At 47.3% G+C, this 18,832-nt stretch overlaps 1 protein-coding gene across 3 annotated transcripts in view; it reads right to left on the bottom strand.

Moving 5' to 3' along the window:
* Positions 1-18,832, bottom strand: part of LOC138580918 (uncharacterized) — a 500,340-nt gene that overhangs the window by 332,673 nt on the left and 148,835 nt on the right. For all 3 annotated transcript variants that reach the window (XM_069651850.1, XM_069651847.1, XM_069651849.1), the window contains exon 5: positions 9,709-9,759. In XM_069651850.1, coding sequence (XP_069507951.1) covers positions 9,709-9,759 — 51 coding nt within the window. The remainder of the gene's footprint in view (positions 1-9,708; positions 9,760-18,832) is intronic.

The following is an 18,832-nucleotide window of genomic DNA, read 5'->3' on the forward strand; positions in this document are numbered from 1 at the left end:
TGGGTCGGATGACCTTGAAGGGAGGAGATGATGTAGGGTGTGCAATTGTCAAAGGAGAAGAGAGCTTCAAGTGAGAATAGACAAGAGAATGATCAGTCCATGAGAGTGAAGTAATGAGAGGAGTAGAGAGTGGGATGTCTGTGGTGATGAGAGAATCCAAGGTGTGGCCAGCAGTGTGCGTTGGACCAGAGGGTAGAATGGAAAGAGAAAGGGATTCACATAGGTTTTGGAAAGGTCCTGAAGATTCAGGAGAGTCAAGGTGGATGTTAAGATCCCCCAGTAGGAGGAGTTGGGAAGAGGAGAAGAGTAGAGAAGAGGCCAGTTCAGTCCATTCCGAGAGGAAGAGGGTGGACTGGCCTGGTGGCTGATAGAAGGTGGCCAGAGTAAGAGAAACAACAGGTGAAAGAGAAAGCCTGCAGACCAGGCATTCAAAGGAGGAGTGGACCTGAGTGTGAATAATGGAAACAGGGATCCACTCAGGAAAGATCAAGACTACTCCACCTCCTGTCCTGTTGGGCCTGGGCACGGAGCGGATCTTGTAACCTTCAGGGAAAAGTGTGTCAAAACTCATGACAGAGCTGTCCTTTGTAGGTTTGTTGAGGTTTGCCAGTACTCCCTAACACTCAACCCTTATAATTGCCTGTTGCAAAATCTGAAAGCACTCGTCCTCTTCCGACGCCACCTTGATTTCATCAACTGTCATTGAGTTGGGAATTGCCAATCCTGTCAAGGAATGGATGTACTCCTCCATCTGGAATTCCTCATCGGCCGACCTCTCAGTACAAGGGGCAAGGTGTCTGGACAAATAGTCTGCCACATTATCATTCCCTGGGCAATATAATAGTGTTACATTGTATTTCTGGAGAGCCAGCATCCATTTTTCAATTCTTGCTGGCGGCCTTGAAGACAAACCCATCAGAATTCTAAGGAGAGGTGTGTGGTCAGTTATCACTGTCGCTGGCTTGCCATACACAAACAGATGGAAAGGCCTGTAGCCCCACAACTCGTCCAGCACCTCCCTTTCAATCTGGGAGTATCGTTGCTCAGTGCCAGACAGTCAGAGGCACCACCAAGAGGTAGCCAAGGGGGGCCACAGCCACCCTTATAAAAACATTGCCCCCCGACACCAGCCCACCTGCTGGTTATGTGTTTGTTTTGGTGTGCCACCCCAGTGACCTCACCAGGCCACCCCTGTGAAAAATGTCTTGGGCGCTACTGCTGACAATGCCCTGCTGGCATAAGCTACTGGCCTTACTTCCCCTCTCATGTCTGTCTGTGTCAGTATAGCTCCCAGGACAAACTGACTCGCATCTACGATGACGTATGACTTCTGGCTAGGGTAAAAAAATGGCATAGTGCTGTCCACACCTTTAATATCCTCAAAAGCTGTTTGTTCCAGCATAGTCCATCACCATGGAGTCTTCTTTTTCATCAGCATCTGAAGTGGTTCAGATAGAGTTGCTAGATCCTTGATAAACCTCCCACAGTAAGTAACCAAGTCCAAGAAGCTTCTCACTTCTGACACATTTTCCGGAGATTTCGCCTCTTGAATGTCCCTTACATTGGTGGGGTCTGTTGGTATTCCACATCTTGGAATATAAAACCAAAGAACTCCTGCCACCTCTGCACAAACACACTTCTCTTTATGCAATGTCAGACCCAAGGACTGAATTCTCTTCAGTACTTTCTCTAAGCGTACGATATGTTCAACCTTAGACCTGGAAAACACCAATATGATGTCACTTATATTGATGGCTCCTTGTATGCCAGCCAACGCCCCTCTCACTGATTTCTGGAACATCTCGGTGGCCAATGATATTCCAAAACTCAAACGTTTGTAGCAGTAGAGACCCTTGTGGGTCGTGAATGTTGTGACATGTTTGGAGGCAGAGTGAAGGACCAACTGGTGGTATTCAGCACGGAAGTCTAACTTTGAGAAAAGCACCTGCCCCCTGCAGGTCTGCTACAACATAGTTGATTGTAGGTGTGATATGTCTTTCCCTTTTGATTGCTTTGTTTGGGATGCGCATGTCCACACAAATTCCGTTCTGCTGTTTTGGCTTGTACGCCACAAAATCGGGAATACCCATGGGGTGGGACCTCCCACCAGCTGAATAGTGTCCACTTGCAACAACTTCTCAGCTCCTGCTCAACCTGACCCCTCACGTGAATTGGGATGTTTGAGGGCCAAAGGCTAGACCGTCTCATCTATATGCAGACAAATCGGTTCACCTTTCATCATTCCAATGCCTGTGAATACAGTGCTGAAACGTTCAAGTAGTGACTGGACATCCTCAATGTAGACACCAAATGCAAAGTTCACTCTTCTGAGAGCCTCGGCTGCCACACAGACAAGCATTGTGTCCTCGCTCACCTTTGTTACATAGAACTTGGCCTTCATTCTCTCGCCTTCGTGTTGAACTGAAGATATGAACATGCCCTCTACTGGCAAGGGTTTAGTTCCTCCGAACGTGAATATTCGTACTTGCTTGCTACTCAGTGAAGGGGGGTCTCTTAGGGCCTTGTAGTGGGATTACGCCATCACATTCACTGACGCTCCCATGTCAATGACGACAGGGTTTTTTGAGCCATGGATGCGCACTACGCGTTTTGGTTGGTGCTTCTTTTTTTTTACCTGTCTCCAGCACACTGGAAATGAAGAAAGCCTCCTCTTTATCCTCACCCCTAGCTGAATGTTCTTCCCGCTCTGCCGGCTCGACCTGTGCCACTTTCTGGTCCCTCTTTTTAAAGGTTTGTCTTGATTTTTCCTTATCCCTTGGTTGTATTGCTGCTGCCAGGGCACGACACACCCACGCATAGTGATTCAGGATGGCACATCTCCCACATGTTTGTCCCTTTGCTGGGCATTCTCCTGAGTGTGGCAGGTCATACCCACATTGCGGAAATGCAGGTGTGGCAACTATACTGTTTCCCTTTTCTTGAACAACTTGTTAATCTGTGGCTTGCTCACTGCACAAATGACTTCTATTTTGATAGCCTGCAAGGTGGCATCCATTTTTGATGCCCAGGCATCAGCCAGTTCATGGGATCTAACCAGCTCCAGTATTCTTGCTAATGTGATGCCAGGCTCCTGAGGGATCTGACTCCTCATCTTAACTGAGAAGCACCCTTGGATCAACTGTTGCCTGAACTCTTCTTCTTCATTCTGCACAGGTGAATGCCAATGGAAAGTAGCGTGGTATGAAAAGCGTCCAGCGTCTCATCCTCCTTCTGTTTAGCAAATCTCATGATGAAACGCTCATAATCAACATTCAACAGGGAGGGGACATACTCCCGCAGAGCAGCAGTTGCAGTGGCATAAGGCACATGTCAGCTGGCTGCAGTGTTTTAAACACCTTGTACACTGTGGGGCCTGCTGAATACAGCACTGTTGATTTTTTGTCATTGTCTTTCAATTCACCGGTGGCATTGAAGTACATTTCTAACTTTTTGATCCACAGATTCCATCTGGGACCCAGAACTGACAGTGTACCTGAGATGTTGATTTCAAATAAAGCTGACAAGGATCCTTATTGCCTGGGAAGCCGCCCAGTCTCCTGAGCACCTTCCACTACTCCCAAATCAGTCACAGAGATGGTCACTCACTTATTGAATCACAGGCTCCAACCTCGCAAGCAGCAGGTCATCACCTTCTGAGCCTAACGTCATGCTTCAGTTAGAATCAGGCCTTTGCCAGTTGTCCATACTCCCCAGAGGCGCACAAGCACTCCTTGTGGAGCCGTAATCTCTATGAGCAAACAGCAGCCCACCCATCTGTATCGGGAACACAGTAATGTCAGAGCAGAAAGCTTTTCACTCAGCCTTCTTCCCTTCCCTTCACACCAGGTGCGTGGCAGGGATGTCGCGCATGTTTTGCCCGCCTCAAACGGGCAAAGCCACTTGCTGCGGGCAGCTTTTCCTCATCATTTGCGTGCCTCGTGCATGTAATGATGGAAATGCATCGCAGGGACAGGGCCTCTGTATCCTTGTCCTTTACTGCTTTTTGTCGTGTGTTCTGTTGTATTTTCCATGCAGGAGTTCATGTGGGACTCCTGGCGGTGCAGCTCTCTCTTTTGGTTTTGGTGGACAGACACATGGAGTACCCTTTTGGCACCCATAGGGGGGGTTCAATCCTGTGCCCCTAGTGTATGTTTTTGGGCACCCGTGGGTGGCCCACAGAGCAGGGTATCGGCTGGTGGCAGCTCTGTGATGAATTGACTGGTGCCCTGAGCGTCCTCCTTTTGGGATGCCCAGGCCCTGTAATTGGAATCGGTAGACAAGATGGCCCCCGTGGCCTCTTGCCTTCCATCGCCTGTTACCTTGATCTTCCCAAAGTCCCGGGAAGCCCTGACTCTGTCCCTTTCCCCTGACTGGCTGTTGGGTGGAAGTTCCATATGGTAGTGTGGCGACCAGACTAGCTGGAGCCTTCCCAATGACTGTATGTTGTGGTTAGACCTGTGGGTGGGACCTGGGTGAAGGGAGTGTGTGACAAATCTACACCTCTTGTTATGGATGTCTGGTTTCTGGTGTTTGACACAATGACTGAAACAGCCCTGCGAGAAACTGGTATGAATGCAGTGTGTAGTGTTGAATGGCGTGGTACTTGTCCGAATCCACATTCTGTGTTGTGAGTGTCTGGATGGAGAAGAATGGCCTGAACGCACCGTGCGCCTGATTGTCTGACAGACTGCTGAATGCCCTTCGTAGTGATTGGATGCTTCAGTGTGACCCGGCGGAATGAATGGGAGGTCAACAGTATATCTGGGGACCTCTCACTGCTAGGAATCGTGTTCAGAAGTGTTCAGCTGAAGTCCAAACTATGAAGAGTAACTGGAGTGAAACTGAAGCTTGACCTTGAAGCCCCGCTGGAAGAAAAGACTTGCTGTTGCTCTTCTTCATCAATCTGACCCAGAGAGGACCTGGTAAGGCGCCCTCTTCCCGAGCTACGAGGGACCATCGTGCACCAGCTTATCTTTGCCAAAGCTCCCTGGTAGACAGACCTCCGAAAGGCTGCCGACCAGAGACAGGGACTGCCACGCAATCCCAAGGAGAAGCACCCGGACTGTTGTCCGCCACCGCCGTCGCCGACCGGAGCCGCCGTGCTCCTGTTTGCCTGAGAACTTTCAAACCAAGGACGCTCTCGTCCGCATCGCCGCCCGCTTTATCCAGCTGGAGAAGGCCAGGCCATCGATGCACCGAAGAGTATCCGCTGGTGGGTTTCCCCCCATCCTAAGACCACAGAGACACCGACGACTTGACGCCCTTGTTGGGCCACAGTTCTTCAAACTCTTTGCGTTCCAGAACTAGCGACATCGAGGTGCCCCGCACGCCTCTTCCTTGCAGGACGTTTACGCTTCCCCGTCGACGAGCACCGCCAGGAAAAAAGCTGCCACTTCACCGCCGTAGATCACCCTGTTCTCCGTCGGAGGTTCGACGACCCGTGACTCCTTCTTTAAAGGTAGGGCACTCAAGAAGGGCTGTTGATTCCCCGACGAGGAACGCTACAACGCCAGGTACTTTGTGGTTGCAGAACTATTGGAAAGAGTCTTGCGAACAATATATGGACTGGGTTTGTGATAGATCTTTATTCTACAGGTTGCCCAGGTGGGGGGATCTCCACACAGGCTAGGTAACAGGGCCAGTATTCCGCGAATTGTTCCACCGAACTGCTTTCCTTTTATATCTATTGTTGGTTTCCTTTACGACCTGATTTGTGTGTCATTTAACCGTACAGTTGATGCACTTTAAAGAGATCTAATAGTAATGGTGGTACCACGTAGAACTGTATATTTGCCATTATAGATAACTGTGTACAAAGTGAGTTATCGTGATATTGTACATAACTTTGAATATTAATTATATAAAGACTGTGTTTTAACTAATACAGTGTGTGTACATTACTTTGTGGTGGGTGCTTGGGGACTACACTGTACTTAAGAACCAGCCTGCATCACCTCCTGAGAAGCTAGGCCTTGATTGCTCGACCACGTACCAATAATAGAGAATCTTGGCTGGGGTTCTCTGTGCCTCTCCTCTGCCATATAGAGAGCAGAAGTACAGAACCCCACTCCAGTCTTTACAGTTCACACCAACGCAGCCTCTGCATTGATGATCAGGACTTCGACCTCATGAGTGTCCGAACTGGGCAAATAACATGAAATCTGTGCCCCGACCTTCTTTGTTGCCATTGTTAGTGCTGGGGGGCTGTATTAAGAGGGCTTATGCACTCAAACAATGAAGAGGCACAGAGATGTGTATCACGGTCTCAAGGCCCTGCTCGTGCACACCTACGTGCCCTCGTCTTCTTCTTCTTGCTGATAGATTTTATCCATCAGCAGTGATTTTTGGATACTGCAGCTTGCGCCTCATTACTCCATCTTCTCGGGTTGAGTATGTAGTCGTGGGTTAGGATTCTTCTTGGTCTGTGTGGACTTGTCACAGTAGGACTGGTTTCACAGGGTCTTTGCTGTGACACCTACATGCCGAACGCAAGGCCCCTTTTATTCTCTGAGTGCTATGACGTCACAATGCTCTCATTCTTAAAGAGACCACAACAGTGGTGCAGATTTAGGGGATGAATCAAGGTGAGTTCATGTTGATCCAAGATCCTCATGTGATTTAAGCAGTAGTGTTTTCTTTATGTATACAGTTGAGAGGGTTTTGTTATGCTCCTTTCCTTTCTGAATTTTACTTTACTTGCTTGTGTGTCTGATCTTTCCATGGTTCTGTATTTTGAAATGTTAGAAAAGAGGTCCTTTGGATGCAGTTACACAAGAACATATTACCATTTGCATCACCTGTAGGGCTTACAGATTGTAAGGGCCTTTGTGGACAGCAGGAGAGCAAATGCCTTTTTTGGAGCTTCCGCCAATCCTTTCCGGGTAATCTCTGCCCCTCCAGCACCTACTTTCTGTCCCGTGCCCCCTTTCCATTCAACATTTTTTTAAATACCTGGAAAACAGCAAATATATTTGCTTTCCTCTGGCTTACAGGCACTCTGCTGGGTGTTCTTGCCAGAGGCGTAGCCAGGATTGTCTAACAAGTGGGGCCTGACGCTAATGTAGTTGGGCCCATCGTAGTGATATTACATCTGTAAAGGCCCAAGCAGAGCTGCTGAGTGGGCATTTACAGATTTTGGGAGGGCCTTGGCTGCTCAGGCCCTACCCTGTCTATGCCTTTGGTTCTTTCAGTAGCAGAATGCAACTGTTGCTCATGGGTTTTGGCAGGAGTTCTGCCAGGCTTAAAGAAATATTAACAAGTGCAGTATCCTACCCCTTCCTTCCATTCATTCTACCCTGAAGTTGGAGCTGTACAGCTTCTATCTTTCATTGCTTTGCTCATGCCAGGCTGTAAAGACTTGATAGAGGCTGAAAAAACGGAAGCAATTGGTTCTGCAGGCCCCTCGTGCCGCCATTTTTCTACGGTGTGTGAAGAGTAGTTCAGGGCATACTTTTTGGGATGAAACCTAAATCTTCCAAATTCCAGGGTTATTGTCCAGGTTGAATTTCGGACGCACATTTTAAGAGGTGCATCCAGGTTTGATATCTTGGGCTATTTAAGGGTACATATGGCTGTAGTCAATTTTCATTCTTAGGCACCTTTCAGAGATGCTGCCGGTTGTTGCTGGACATAGTCATAGGAAGTTTAACTGAAGTGATTATATACTGGAGCTAGCGATCTCAGGAAGAAAGGTGGAGAAAGGCACGGAGGACACAGAATTAGATTTAGGGTAGGTTATTTTTGGATAGGGGAATTTCAGTCCTTTGACAAATTCAGCATTTTGAAGTGGGTGAACAACACAAGTACCATCAGGTAAGTCTAGGTAGAGGGAATCCGTCTGAGTTAGGGCCGCCTGGGTGACCAAGAGAGACCCATGCATTTGAATTATGCCCCGAGAAAAAAAAAACAGTGTCAGTTTGTGACGCACACTAGGGAGGAGGTCGGAGGAGGAGGCGAAGGAGATGGATAGATCCTTTACCAGCCGGTTGTACAAGGCATATGTTCACACAATATTTGTAGGAGAATGTAGCAGAGATTCAGTTAGGTGAGATGTGCCAAAGTGAACAACATATGTGCCTTTGGGTGACCCTTGGATGTTGGAGGAAGAGCAGAAAATCCATCTGGCAGCTTGTGCGAGACACATGCTCATGTGATTCTTGTGGGACAAAGTAGCAGGGGTTCAGAGCGGGAGGAGTTACTATGTAGTGTCTGTCTCTTGAAATAAGTGAATAGCATATGTGCTATTGGGTGAAACCTGGGTAGAGGAAGAAAAACAGGAGGATTAGCTTGTTTGAGTCACACACTCCTGTGATATTTGTTGGAGAAAGTAGCAAAAATTCAGAGGCGACAGATATCATTCCGTGAGCAAATGACACATATGTACAACTGTCCGAAGCAGGCAAATGAGCCAGAGACAGTGCGAGACATGCTAATTTGGATCTTTTCCTAGCGACTCTTTCTCTTCGCAGACTGGAGACCATGGCCTTCCCCTGATTTATTTCTGTTGAGTTTAATAACAAAAACTATTACAGAACCAGAAAACTATGGAATGAGAACGGAAAAGAACTGAGCACTACAAGAGAACCATTGAAATACCCAAATAACCACAGACTTCTGTACAGCCTCAACATTCCTTTAGGATATTTAGGGCCTCTCAGGGGTTGAACAATCTCAGCAAATCAATCCAAGATTTGACCTGAGATTTGAGGCTCAGATCTGACCGGGGATTCAACCTCATCAAAAACCTGCCGTAAACTAATGAGATTGGGCGAAACTCCCAAAAGTGACTTGAAGGTTTTGTGAGACCCACTTAAGGAGTTTAATCAGAACTGGTAAAACCCAGATGTAGCTAACATGCAAAAAACGTTTTACAGGACCTTAAGGAAGAAAGTCAGGGTGCTCTGCAGGACAACTTCTGTTTTCCGACAGCTGAAATATCAGGGAGAGGCAGAGTGAGATCTGGAGTCATCAACACAGCATTTGACCTTCCACTCTTTCTCGCCAGTCAATGGAGAGCCAATGGAAATGGTGATAGGGAGCATTTTCTATATATCATTAGGTGGCAGCGAAAAGTGACTGAGAAGTTCACAGTAATGTCTAATTCCCGCTGTACCTTATTGGTGAAAGATCACCAGGCCACACAAAACATACACTCTGGGCCTCATTTCTGAATTGCTCGGATTAGTAAAGAAGGCGTTAATGCTTAATCCCTCCTTTACCGCTCCTGTTGATTTTCACGTACTTGATAGAGGAAGTAGGTGCATGGAATGAAATTTACGATCATGCCACCCCCACACCCTCCCCCCTGCTGGACAAATACAGGAGCATTTGATTTTGGTCCTGGTGCAAAGGTTCTGCATTCCACGGGAACCCGCCATTTTGTCCCACCAGCTTAAAGGTTTTGAATTCCATAGAACTCCATGCAATGCCTCCCGCCATGCGAGACCGTGGCCGGAGGCATCAATGGATCGTTTCCAAACATCTTATGGATACGCGGCTCCACCCGGCTTTCCGGGTTCCATTTACACCCTTGTCAAAAAAGGATTCAAATTGGCACTGCGGGTATTGTTTTCACGTAAATGCACACTTGCACAGTTCCTTCCCTGGTAATTAAGGAGACTTTGCAAATGAGATCATTTTGGGCAGAACACAGAACAGTGGGAAGAAACCAGATTGCCTGAATAAAGAAAGTGCCATCAATAAACTTACCAATTCCTCCTGTGCACCTACAACACTACCAGGTATACAGTCAATGTGATCCTAAAAGACATATTGAAAACAAACATTATGAGAAAGGACTGAAATAAACTCTTGCGTATTAGTCATTGGTTTTGTTACCAATTGCTATCAAACCGCACACTTTCGACTAAAGGAAATCTTCTGATATGGTACAGTAGATGAATGACCAAACCACATACCAAACATGAGGAATTAATACAGTGAAAAAAAATATCCCAAAACATTACACAAAATTATTAAATAACCGAACAATAAGCTGCTGCTGTCTGTAACAACAGTTAGTCTCATGTTAGTTTATAGAATATAGGAAAGTGCCCCTAAGATCTTCATATAACTGGGAGAGAAAGTAGAAAATAGAGGTTACATCACAACACACCCTGGCCACCTGCCCCCAAGACTCCCTCTCAATATAAATTAAAATTAGCTAATTGAAAAAATTCTAGTGCGCAGTTTTCATATTTAATGTTCATAAGAGCCAACACATGTTTCGACCCCTTCACGGTCTTCCTCAGGGCATATCCTATTCCTGTATCCATTCAAAAAGCAAAAACCTTCATAACAGTGCTCCAAAATAACTCACTTCCTGTGGTCTTAAAATATGGCTCAAATTATTGTTCAAAATTCAAGGCCTCACTTCATTCAACTGCTACTGGGGTAGATACCCTCTGCTACAGGATGTTTGACAGAAAATATATACTGGGGTGGTTGGTCCCAGTTCCCTGGTGGGATAGTGTGATGCTGAAAATGCATCGGAGGGACAGGGCCTCCGTATCCCTGTCCTTTACTGTTTTTATCGTGTGTTCTGTCGTGTTTTCTGCGCAGGAGTTCATGTGGGACTCCTGGCGGTGCAGCTCTCTCTTTTGGTTTGGTGTACAGACCCGTGGGATACCCTTATTGCACCCATGGGTGGGGGTACAACCCTGTGCCCCTAGTGTATGTTTTTGGGCACCTGTGTGTGACCCACAAAGCAGGGTATGGGCTGGTGGCAGCTCCGTGCTGAATTGAGTGGTGCCCTGAGTGTCCTCCATTTTGGGATGCCCATGCCCTGTCATTGGAATCGGTAGGTTCCTGATGGAGACAAGATGCCCACCGTGGCCTCTTGCCTTCCATCGTGAGGATACCATGATCTTCCCAAAGTCCCGGGAAGTCCTGACTCTGTCCCTTCTCCCTGACTGGCTGTTGGGTGGAAGTTCCATATATGATAGTATGGGGAAGTGCCAACCAGACTGGCTGTAGCCTTTCCAATGACTGTATGTTGTGAGATCTGGGTGAATGGAGTGTGTGACCAATATGCACTTCTTGTTGTGGATGTCTAGTTTCTGGTGTTTGACACAATGACTGAGACAGCTCTGGCCGAAACTGGTATGAATGCAGTGTGGAGTGTTGAATGGCTGAGTACTTGTCCCAATACACATAACTTGTTGTGAGTGTCTGGAAAGACGTGGATGGCTTGAATGCACTATGCACCTGATTGGCTGCCTGCCTGCATGAATGCCCTTCTGACCAATTGGTTACCTGAGTGTGACCCAGCAAAATGAATGGGAGATCAACTACTATATCTGGGGGCCTCTCACTGCTAGAATTCGTGTTCAGAAACTGAAGAGAAACTGGAGTTGAAACTGAAGCTTAACCTTGAAGCCCTGCTGGAAGAGAAATCTTGCTGCTGCTCTACTTCATCGATCTGAAAGCTACTATGTCTCCGACCGGAGCCGCCGTGCTCCCTTTGCCTAAGTAACATTTGATCCAAGGACGCTCTCGCCTGCACCGTCGACTGCTTTGTCCCGTCGGAGAAAGTCGAGGCCGCTGACGTGCTGAGGAGCATCCGCCGGTGTGTTTCCCGCCACCAGAAACCACAGAGACGCCGACGACTCAATGCCCTTGCTGGGCAACAGTTCTTCAAACTCTTTGCGGTCCTGAACTATCGTCACCGAGGTGTCCTGCACGCCTCCTCCTTGCAGGACGTCAGCGCTCCATCGTCGCCGAGCACTGCTAGGAATGAAGCTGCCACCTCACCGTCGTCGTTCACCCTTTTCCTCGTGGGATCTCGACGATCCGTGGCTCCTGCCTTAAAGGGAGCCACTCAAGAAGGATCCGTCGACGTCCCGACGTCGAACTCTGCTGTTCCAGGTACATTGGGGTTGTAGAACTATTTTAGAAGGAAATAAGACTCTTGTGAACAATATATGGATTGGGCTTGTGGTATATCTTTATTTACAGGTTGCCCAGGTGTGGGATCTCCACACAGAACTGTGTCTAATGGTAGAGGCCAGTATTTTGCCAATTGCTCTAACCAACTGCTTTCCTCCTATGTCTATTGTGGTTACTTTTATTCATTCATCTGTGTGACATTTGACCAGAGTATAGTTGATGCACTTTAATGAGATCTGATAATAATTGTGGTACCACTTAGAACTGTATATATTTGCCATTATAGATTAACTAAGCACAAAGTGAGTTATTGTGATTGTATATAACCTTGAACTTAATTATATAAAGACTATGTTTTAACTAATACAGTGTGTGGACATTCCTTTGTGGGGGGTTTGGGTACTACACTGTACTTAAGAACCAGCCTGCATCACCTCCTGAGAAGCTAGGCCTTGATTGCTTGACTATGTTACCAATAATAGAAAATCTTGGCTGGGGTCCTCTGTGCCTCTCCTCTGCCATATAGAGAGCAGAAGTGCAGACCCCCCTCCAGTCTTTACAGATAGCACCGTTCTGCGTGGCATAGAGGCCTCTGTCTATCCCAATAGCAGGTGAATGAGGTGACGCTGTGAATTGTGGACAACAATTTGAGCCAAATTTTAAGAAAGATGATGTGGTATCCTCTTTATCAGCAGCCTCTCCTGGTGGCACCATCAATCTTCTGCTGGCGTGCCCTCTGTCTCAAATCCAAGTGGGTTCACTGCGCATTAAGCCGGCAACCCATTACCTGAGTTCGACATCAGCATTGCCCCAGCCACATTTGCGCCACAGTTGGACTTCTGGGTTGAGGACCTGGAGATGTTTTTCACGGCAGCGTGCTAAAATGATGATGGGGCCAAAATAAAAATGCGCCTTTTTTCGCAGTTGGGGTGGTTCTCCAGATCTTTAAGACATTGCTATCTGGCGATGTCTCTTACAGGGTGGCTAAGGAAGCTTTACCAGAAACTTCTGTCCGTTAGTGAGTGAAGACTATGAGAGGTCCCGCCTCTTACAGGATCATGAAGGACCTATGCAATTGCTGGACGCCTTTCATGCAAGGCTACGCTAGCTAGCCATGTCCTGCGAACTGCATGGTGAAACTGAAGAAATAAAAGCACAAATCTGCATCGTATATTAGAGCTGGGCAGCGCTCACAATTTTGCAACAATACATGCATCCAAAACTGCAGAATCATTAAAAACCATCCATGAAGAAGAAGTCGATGCAATGAGTGCCAAACCTCCATCGTGACCTCGCATGAAAGGGGGTGACTGCTCCCGACTACCTCAGCATGGTGACACAAGGAAAAACATACGACTTGTGACTTGTGTGGTGGACCTTAACACATCCATAAAGCTGCCCAGTGGCATGCCATACATGTGGGAGATGTGAAAAGCAAAATCATGTAGCCAAAGTAGGCCCCGCATCGTGGAAAACACAGCCAGTAACCGGGTCCACTCACACGGCTAGACCACATCAGACCAGAGTGGCTTCAGTGACAACCAAAACCGTGCCCTCAATCCTAGGACAGGAAGGTGACGATGACACTGAGGATGTATTCTTTATCATTGCAGTCTACCAAGAGGAGACATGGTGTTACCAGCAGCCACAATGCTCTGTGGACATCTTATGTGAACAGGTACCTGTGCTGATCAACACCAGGGCATCAGTTATTGTAAGGCTGATACCAAATTCCAGCTGCTAGCAAAACCGAAAATCTGAATCCTCACTTCTGGAGGATAGATTCCACTTCCTCTAGAAGGAGCATTTCATACCAGAGTACAATAAGATTGCTGCTCAACCCGGGCCACATTTTATGTGACTTCAGCCACCAAAGGTATCCTGCCCAGCTGCGACAAAAGGAACCCTACTAAGCTGTGACATGATTTGGATTGGTTCATTTTGTATTTAAAGTACTCCAGGAAGACATTACTCCCTCCCGATGGCATACCAAGATCTCTTTGACGGCATTAGGTATCTTGAAGGCCAAGAAGTGAGATTGCACATTGACCCCACAGTCCAACTTGAGGCCCTAAGTCACCGCCGGGTTCCTTCTAACCTCGAGAAAAAGGTGAAGATGGAACTGCTAAAACTGGAAAGCGTCGACATCATTGAGAGGGTGTGGGTCCCACCCCATTGGTAGCCCTGATCATGGTAGCATGGAAGCCCAAGCAACCTGAAGAGGTTAGGATTTGAATAGACACAAAGCTACTGAACACAGCGGTACGTGGGGAGGGACACTCCAGCCCTACATTTGATGATATCATCACCCACCTGGAGAGATCTAATATCTTCTTGTAACGCTCACCTGATTCCCGTAGAGGCGCCGGTCTTGACTGGGCGTATACCGTATCTTCAAAGGTGATGTGTAACACACGGCTGGTTCTTTGGGCTGGACCTCTGTGCACTGTATGTCTGACTCGAAGGGTAAGATGTCTGCAGATAGAAAATATGGGATTAATGAACTGGGTTATTGAATGTCTCTCTCTTCTTCCCTTTCTCTTCTCCTGTAGAACCCCAAAGGTTAACGCTCTCACCTTAGGTAAGTGAACGCCGTGCTCTCCATCTGCCTCGGGGCAGGGTGCTGTAACCAGTTTCTTCACTGGATAAGGGGAGCAGGCCTCTTGACTTCAGAGGACTGCTGTCTGTCGTTTACTGCACGAACGGTAAGTTTCGAGTAATTCTAATGTCTTTAACAGTCTTTAGTAATGATGTCTCTTGTTTTGCAGGGTTTCCTGCGATGGCGGATGACGGGCTGAAGTGAGTTGAAGATGGAGCCCGTGTGATGAATAGAAGCGCCTGGAAGCACGTAAGTAAGCGCTTGTTGCCTGCTTCACGATGCGCTCTAACTGTCTTTTTATTTTGCAGGTACAAGTTCGGAGCGGCTGCAGGGTGCCGGAATACCCACTGGGTTAGATGTGGAAAGGAGTAATGGCATGTGAGTATTAAAGTTCCCCAATGTCTTTAAACGCACCTTGTTTTGTCTTTCAGATGCGGGATGCAGCGCCGAAGGCCTCCGGAGCGTGCGAAGAGTTGGTAAGCTTTTGTCTTTCAGATGCCGGAATGCAGTGCGAAGACCTCCGGAGCGCACGAAGAGTAGGTAATCCTTTGTCTTTCAGATGCCGGAATGCAGCGCGAGGCGTTGGTGACAGCCGATGGACCAGGTAAGTGAAGCGCTGTCACTGAAGACCGTAATGGTAACCTGTTCTTTCTTGTCTTTATAGGTGTTGCTGAAGACTGGATTCAGGATGGTAAGCCTTTTTCCTTAGGCCCAGGATCAGATGCAGAAGACACGATGAGCGTTCTGCTGCAGAGGATGCAGAATAACGCAAAGCAAGATTCATCCATCGGGTGTGGTTTAAATAGCCTCCTGTAGTGCTTAGGTGTCTCCTTCCACAGCCACGCCTAGGTAAGAAAAGAGTTCCTGCTTTCCAGAAGAGTTCCAGTGTTCTGAACCTAGGGAGTGGCTCCTGCCCCACCCAACAGGAAAAGTAGTTCCAAACAGAAGAGGATCAGAGGCTCAACTGGCAGGCAAGTAAGCAGCATGGTCTGCTGCAGGTAAGTCCACCCAAGCATTATGAGCCCGGCGCTTCCAGCGCTGGGACTGGGCATATTTATGAGCCTGGTGCCACTGGCGCCAGGACTGGGTCCAAAAGGTCCCAATTGGGACTGGTTGGCACTCGGAACCTGGGTTATGGATCTGCTTCCAAGGGAGTTGGGAAAACCCTGACCTTTTGAAAGCAGAGATCATGACAGTACCCCCCCTCAAGGCCCCTCCCAAACCCCCTCCCAAACCGGGCTTCTCCGGGGGTTTTGGCTTGTCAGGAAATGTTCGGTGAAATCTTTTGATTAGGCGAGGAGCATGGACATATTCAGCAGGTTCCCAGGATCTCTCTTGGGGGCCGTAGCCTTTCCAGTCAATTAGGTAAAATAGTTTAGATTTGGAGATCTTGGAGTCCAGAATGCTTTTGACTTCAAACTCGAGTTCTCCATCAACTAGGATGGGTTTTGGAGATTTAGTTAGTCGGGTTTGAGGTTGCACGGGTTTTAATAGAGAGACGTGGAAGACCGGATGTATCTTCATGTGCGGGGGCAAGTCCAACTTGACCGCTACTGGGTTTACTATGGTAGTGATGGAATAGGGACCAAGGTATCTTGGGTTGAATGTGCGTGGCCCTTTTAGAGGTAGATATTTGGTGGATAACCAGACTTGATCCCCTACTTGATATTGAGGGGCTTCCTTCCGATGTTGATCTGCTCCTTTCTTGTATTGTTCTTTAGCCCTTTGAAGGTGAGAAACAGCTTCCTTAAAGGCTTGGGTGATTGTAGAATGCAGGTAGTCTACTGCTGGTGTTTCAAGATCTTGGAGGGGATCCAACTCCGAGGTTCGAGGGTGACTGCCGTATAAAAGAAAAAACGGGGTTTTCCCAGTTCCCGAATGGACAGAGTTATTGTAGGCATATTCGGCTATCCAAAGGATGTCTTTCCAAGTTTTTTCAGTTTGTTGCAGCATGCAGCGTAAATACTGTTCCAGAGTTTGATTGGTCCTCTCGGTTTGTCCGTCGGTCTGAGGGTGGTGACTGGTCGATAGTCTCACATCAATTTGAGCCGACCGACAGCAACTTCGCCAAAAATGAGAAATAAATTGACTACCTCGATCCGAAATTAGAACCGAAGGAAAACCGTGCAGTCGGACGATGTTTTCGAGAAATTCTCGGGCCAGAGTTGCTGCTGTTGGCAAGCCTTTGAGCGGAATGAAATGCGCCATCTTGGAGAATAAATCCACGATTACTAGAATCGTATTGTATCCGGAGCATGGAGGTAGATCGGTGATGAAGTCCATAGAAAGCGTATGCCAAGGGCGAGGTGGGATGTCAATAGGGCGTAAGAGGCCTGCTGGTCTTTCCTTTTGACTCTTGTTTTGGGCGCATACTCCACAGAACATTATAAAGTCTGTGATATCTTTTTTCCAAGACGGCCACCAGAAGTAGCGCTTGATCTTTACTGAGGTCTTGGCCATACCGGGATGTCCTTCCATTAAAGAATCGTGATAACAAGAGATTACTTTTTTCTGTAAATCTGTGCTGGGCAGGTATAATCGTTCTTGGAAATACAATAAGTTGTCCTTTACTGCAAAGTCCTTTCCCTGCAGATGCCAATTCTGTATGTCTGCTGGAGTTACAAGTTGCCTGGCTTTATCCTTAACTTCCTCTATGGATTGTGTGGCGATTACACGCAGAATTCTTTGTTCGGGAATGATTGGTACAGGTCTAGGGTTGATCAAGTGTTCTTCCACTCCCATCCGAGAAAGGGCATCAGCTTTACCGTTTTTTGTACCAGGTCGATAGGTAATTATGAAGTCAAACTCGGCAAAGAATAATGCCCAACGGAGTTGTCTAGAGGATTGGGCTTTTGCGGTTTTCAAATATTGCAGGTTTCGGTGATCCGTAATCACAGTAACGGTGTGTCGGGCCCCCAGCAGATAATGCCGCCAAGCCTTAAAGGCAGACTTGATAGCCAGAAGTTCCTTGTCAGTAATCGTGTAATTGATTTCAGGAGGCGAGAATTTGCGGGACCAAAATGCCACGGGATGCAACTGATTGGTTACCGGGTCCTTTTGTGATAGAACTGCCCCCATGGCAAGGCTTGAAGCATCAGTTTCCACGATGTAGGGGAGTTCGGGGCGAGGGTGTTTTAAGATTGGTGCAGAGATAAATTTAGTCTTCAAATCCTGGAAAGCTTGTTCCGCCTCGGTAGACCATTCTAAACGTTTGTTTTTCTTTAACAAGGCAGTGATGGGCTGGACTATTCGAGAAAATTCGGGGATAAACCTGCGGTAAAAGTTAGCGAAGCCTAACATGCTTTGCACACCTTTTACGGAGGATGGTGATGGCCATTTGAGAACTGCATCAACCTTCTTTGAATCCATACGCACTCCGCTAGGTGATAATATGAATCCCAAGAATTCAACTTCAGTCACGTTGAAAACACATTTTTCCAACTTAGCGAAAAGTTTGTGTTGACGCAATCTTTCGAGGACCATTTTCACGTGTTTCCGATGTTCAGATTCCGATGAAGAATAAACGAGGATGTCGTCAATGTAAACAACAACACACACATATATGAGCTCTCTGAGGACATCGTTCATAAAATATTGAAAGGCGGCCGGGGCATTGCAAAGTCCGAAGGGCATGACCTGATATTCAAATAGCCCATATTTGGTGCGGAAGGCCGTCTTCCATTCATCGCCCTCTTTTACTCGTACCAAGGGTAGGCTCCTCTAAGACCCAGCTTTGTATATATGCATGCTTTTCTGACTTGGTCCAGGAATTCAGGGATCAAAGGTAACGGATATCTATTCCTGACGGTGATCTGGTTCAGGGAGCGATAATCTATACAAGTTCTAAGGTCTCCTTCCTTTTTTGGAACGAAGAACAAAGCTGAAGAAGCAGGGGACTTGGAAGGACGAATAAACCCATTTGCCAGGTATTGATCCAGGTATTGTCGAAGGTGAAGGTTCTCAGGCTCGGTGAGGGCATTAATTCTACTACAAGGAGGAGTAGATCCAGGTATCAGGTCTATCTGGCAGTCATAAGACCTATGAGGAGGTAGAGAGTTAGCCTGATCCTTCCGGAAAACATCTTGGTATTCTAGGTATTCGGGAGGTAACTGGGGAGTCTGAAGAAATTGCTGCCAGTGCAACACCAGGTGGAGGGTGACAAGTAGAGACACATTCTGGAAACTGGACCGTTCTTGCTCGCCAATCGATCAGAGGATTGTGTTTCTCTAACCAAGGTATTCCTAGAATAATCTGAAACTGAGGAGCCTTGATCACATCGAACACGATCTTCTCATGGTGTCCATCTTGACTTACTAGCGTCACTTCTTGAGTGGTATGCGTTACTGG

This window comes from Ambystoma mexicanum, chromosome 3p (genome assembly GCF_040938575.1).
Source record: "Ambystoma mexicanum isolate Mex_15411 chromosome 3p, UKY_AmexF1_1, whole genome shotgun sequence".
In the NCBI taxonomy this organism is placed as follows: Eukaryota; Metazoa; Chordata; class Amphibia; order Caudata; family Ambystomatidae; genus Ambystoma; species Ambystoma mexicanum.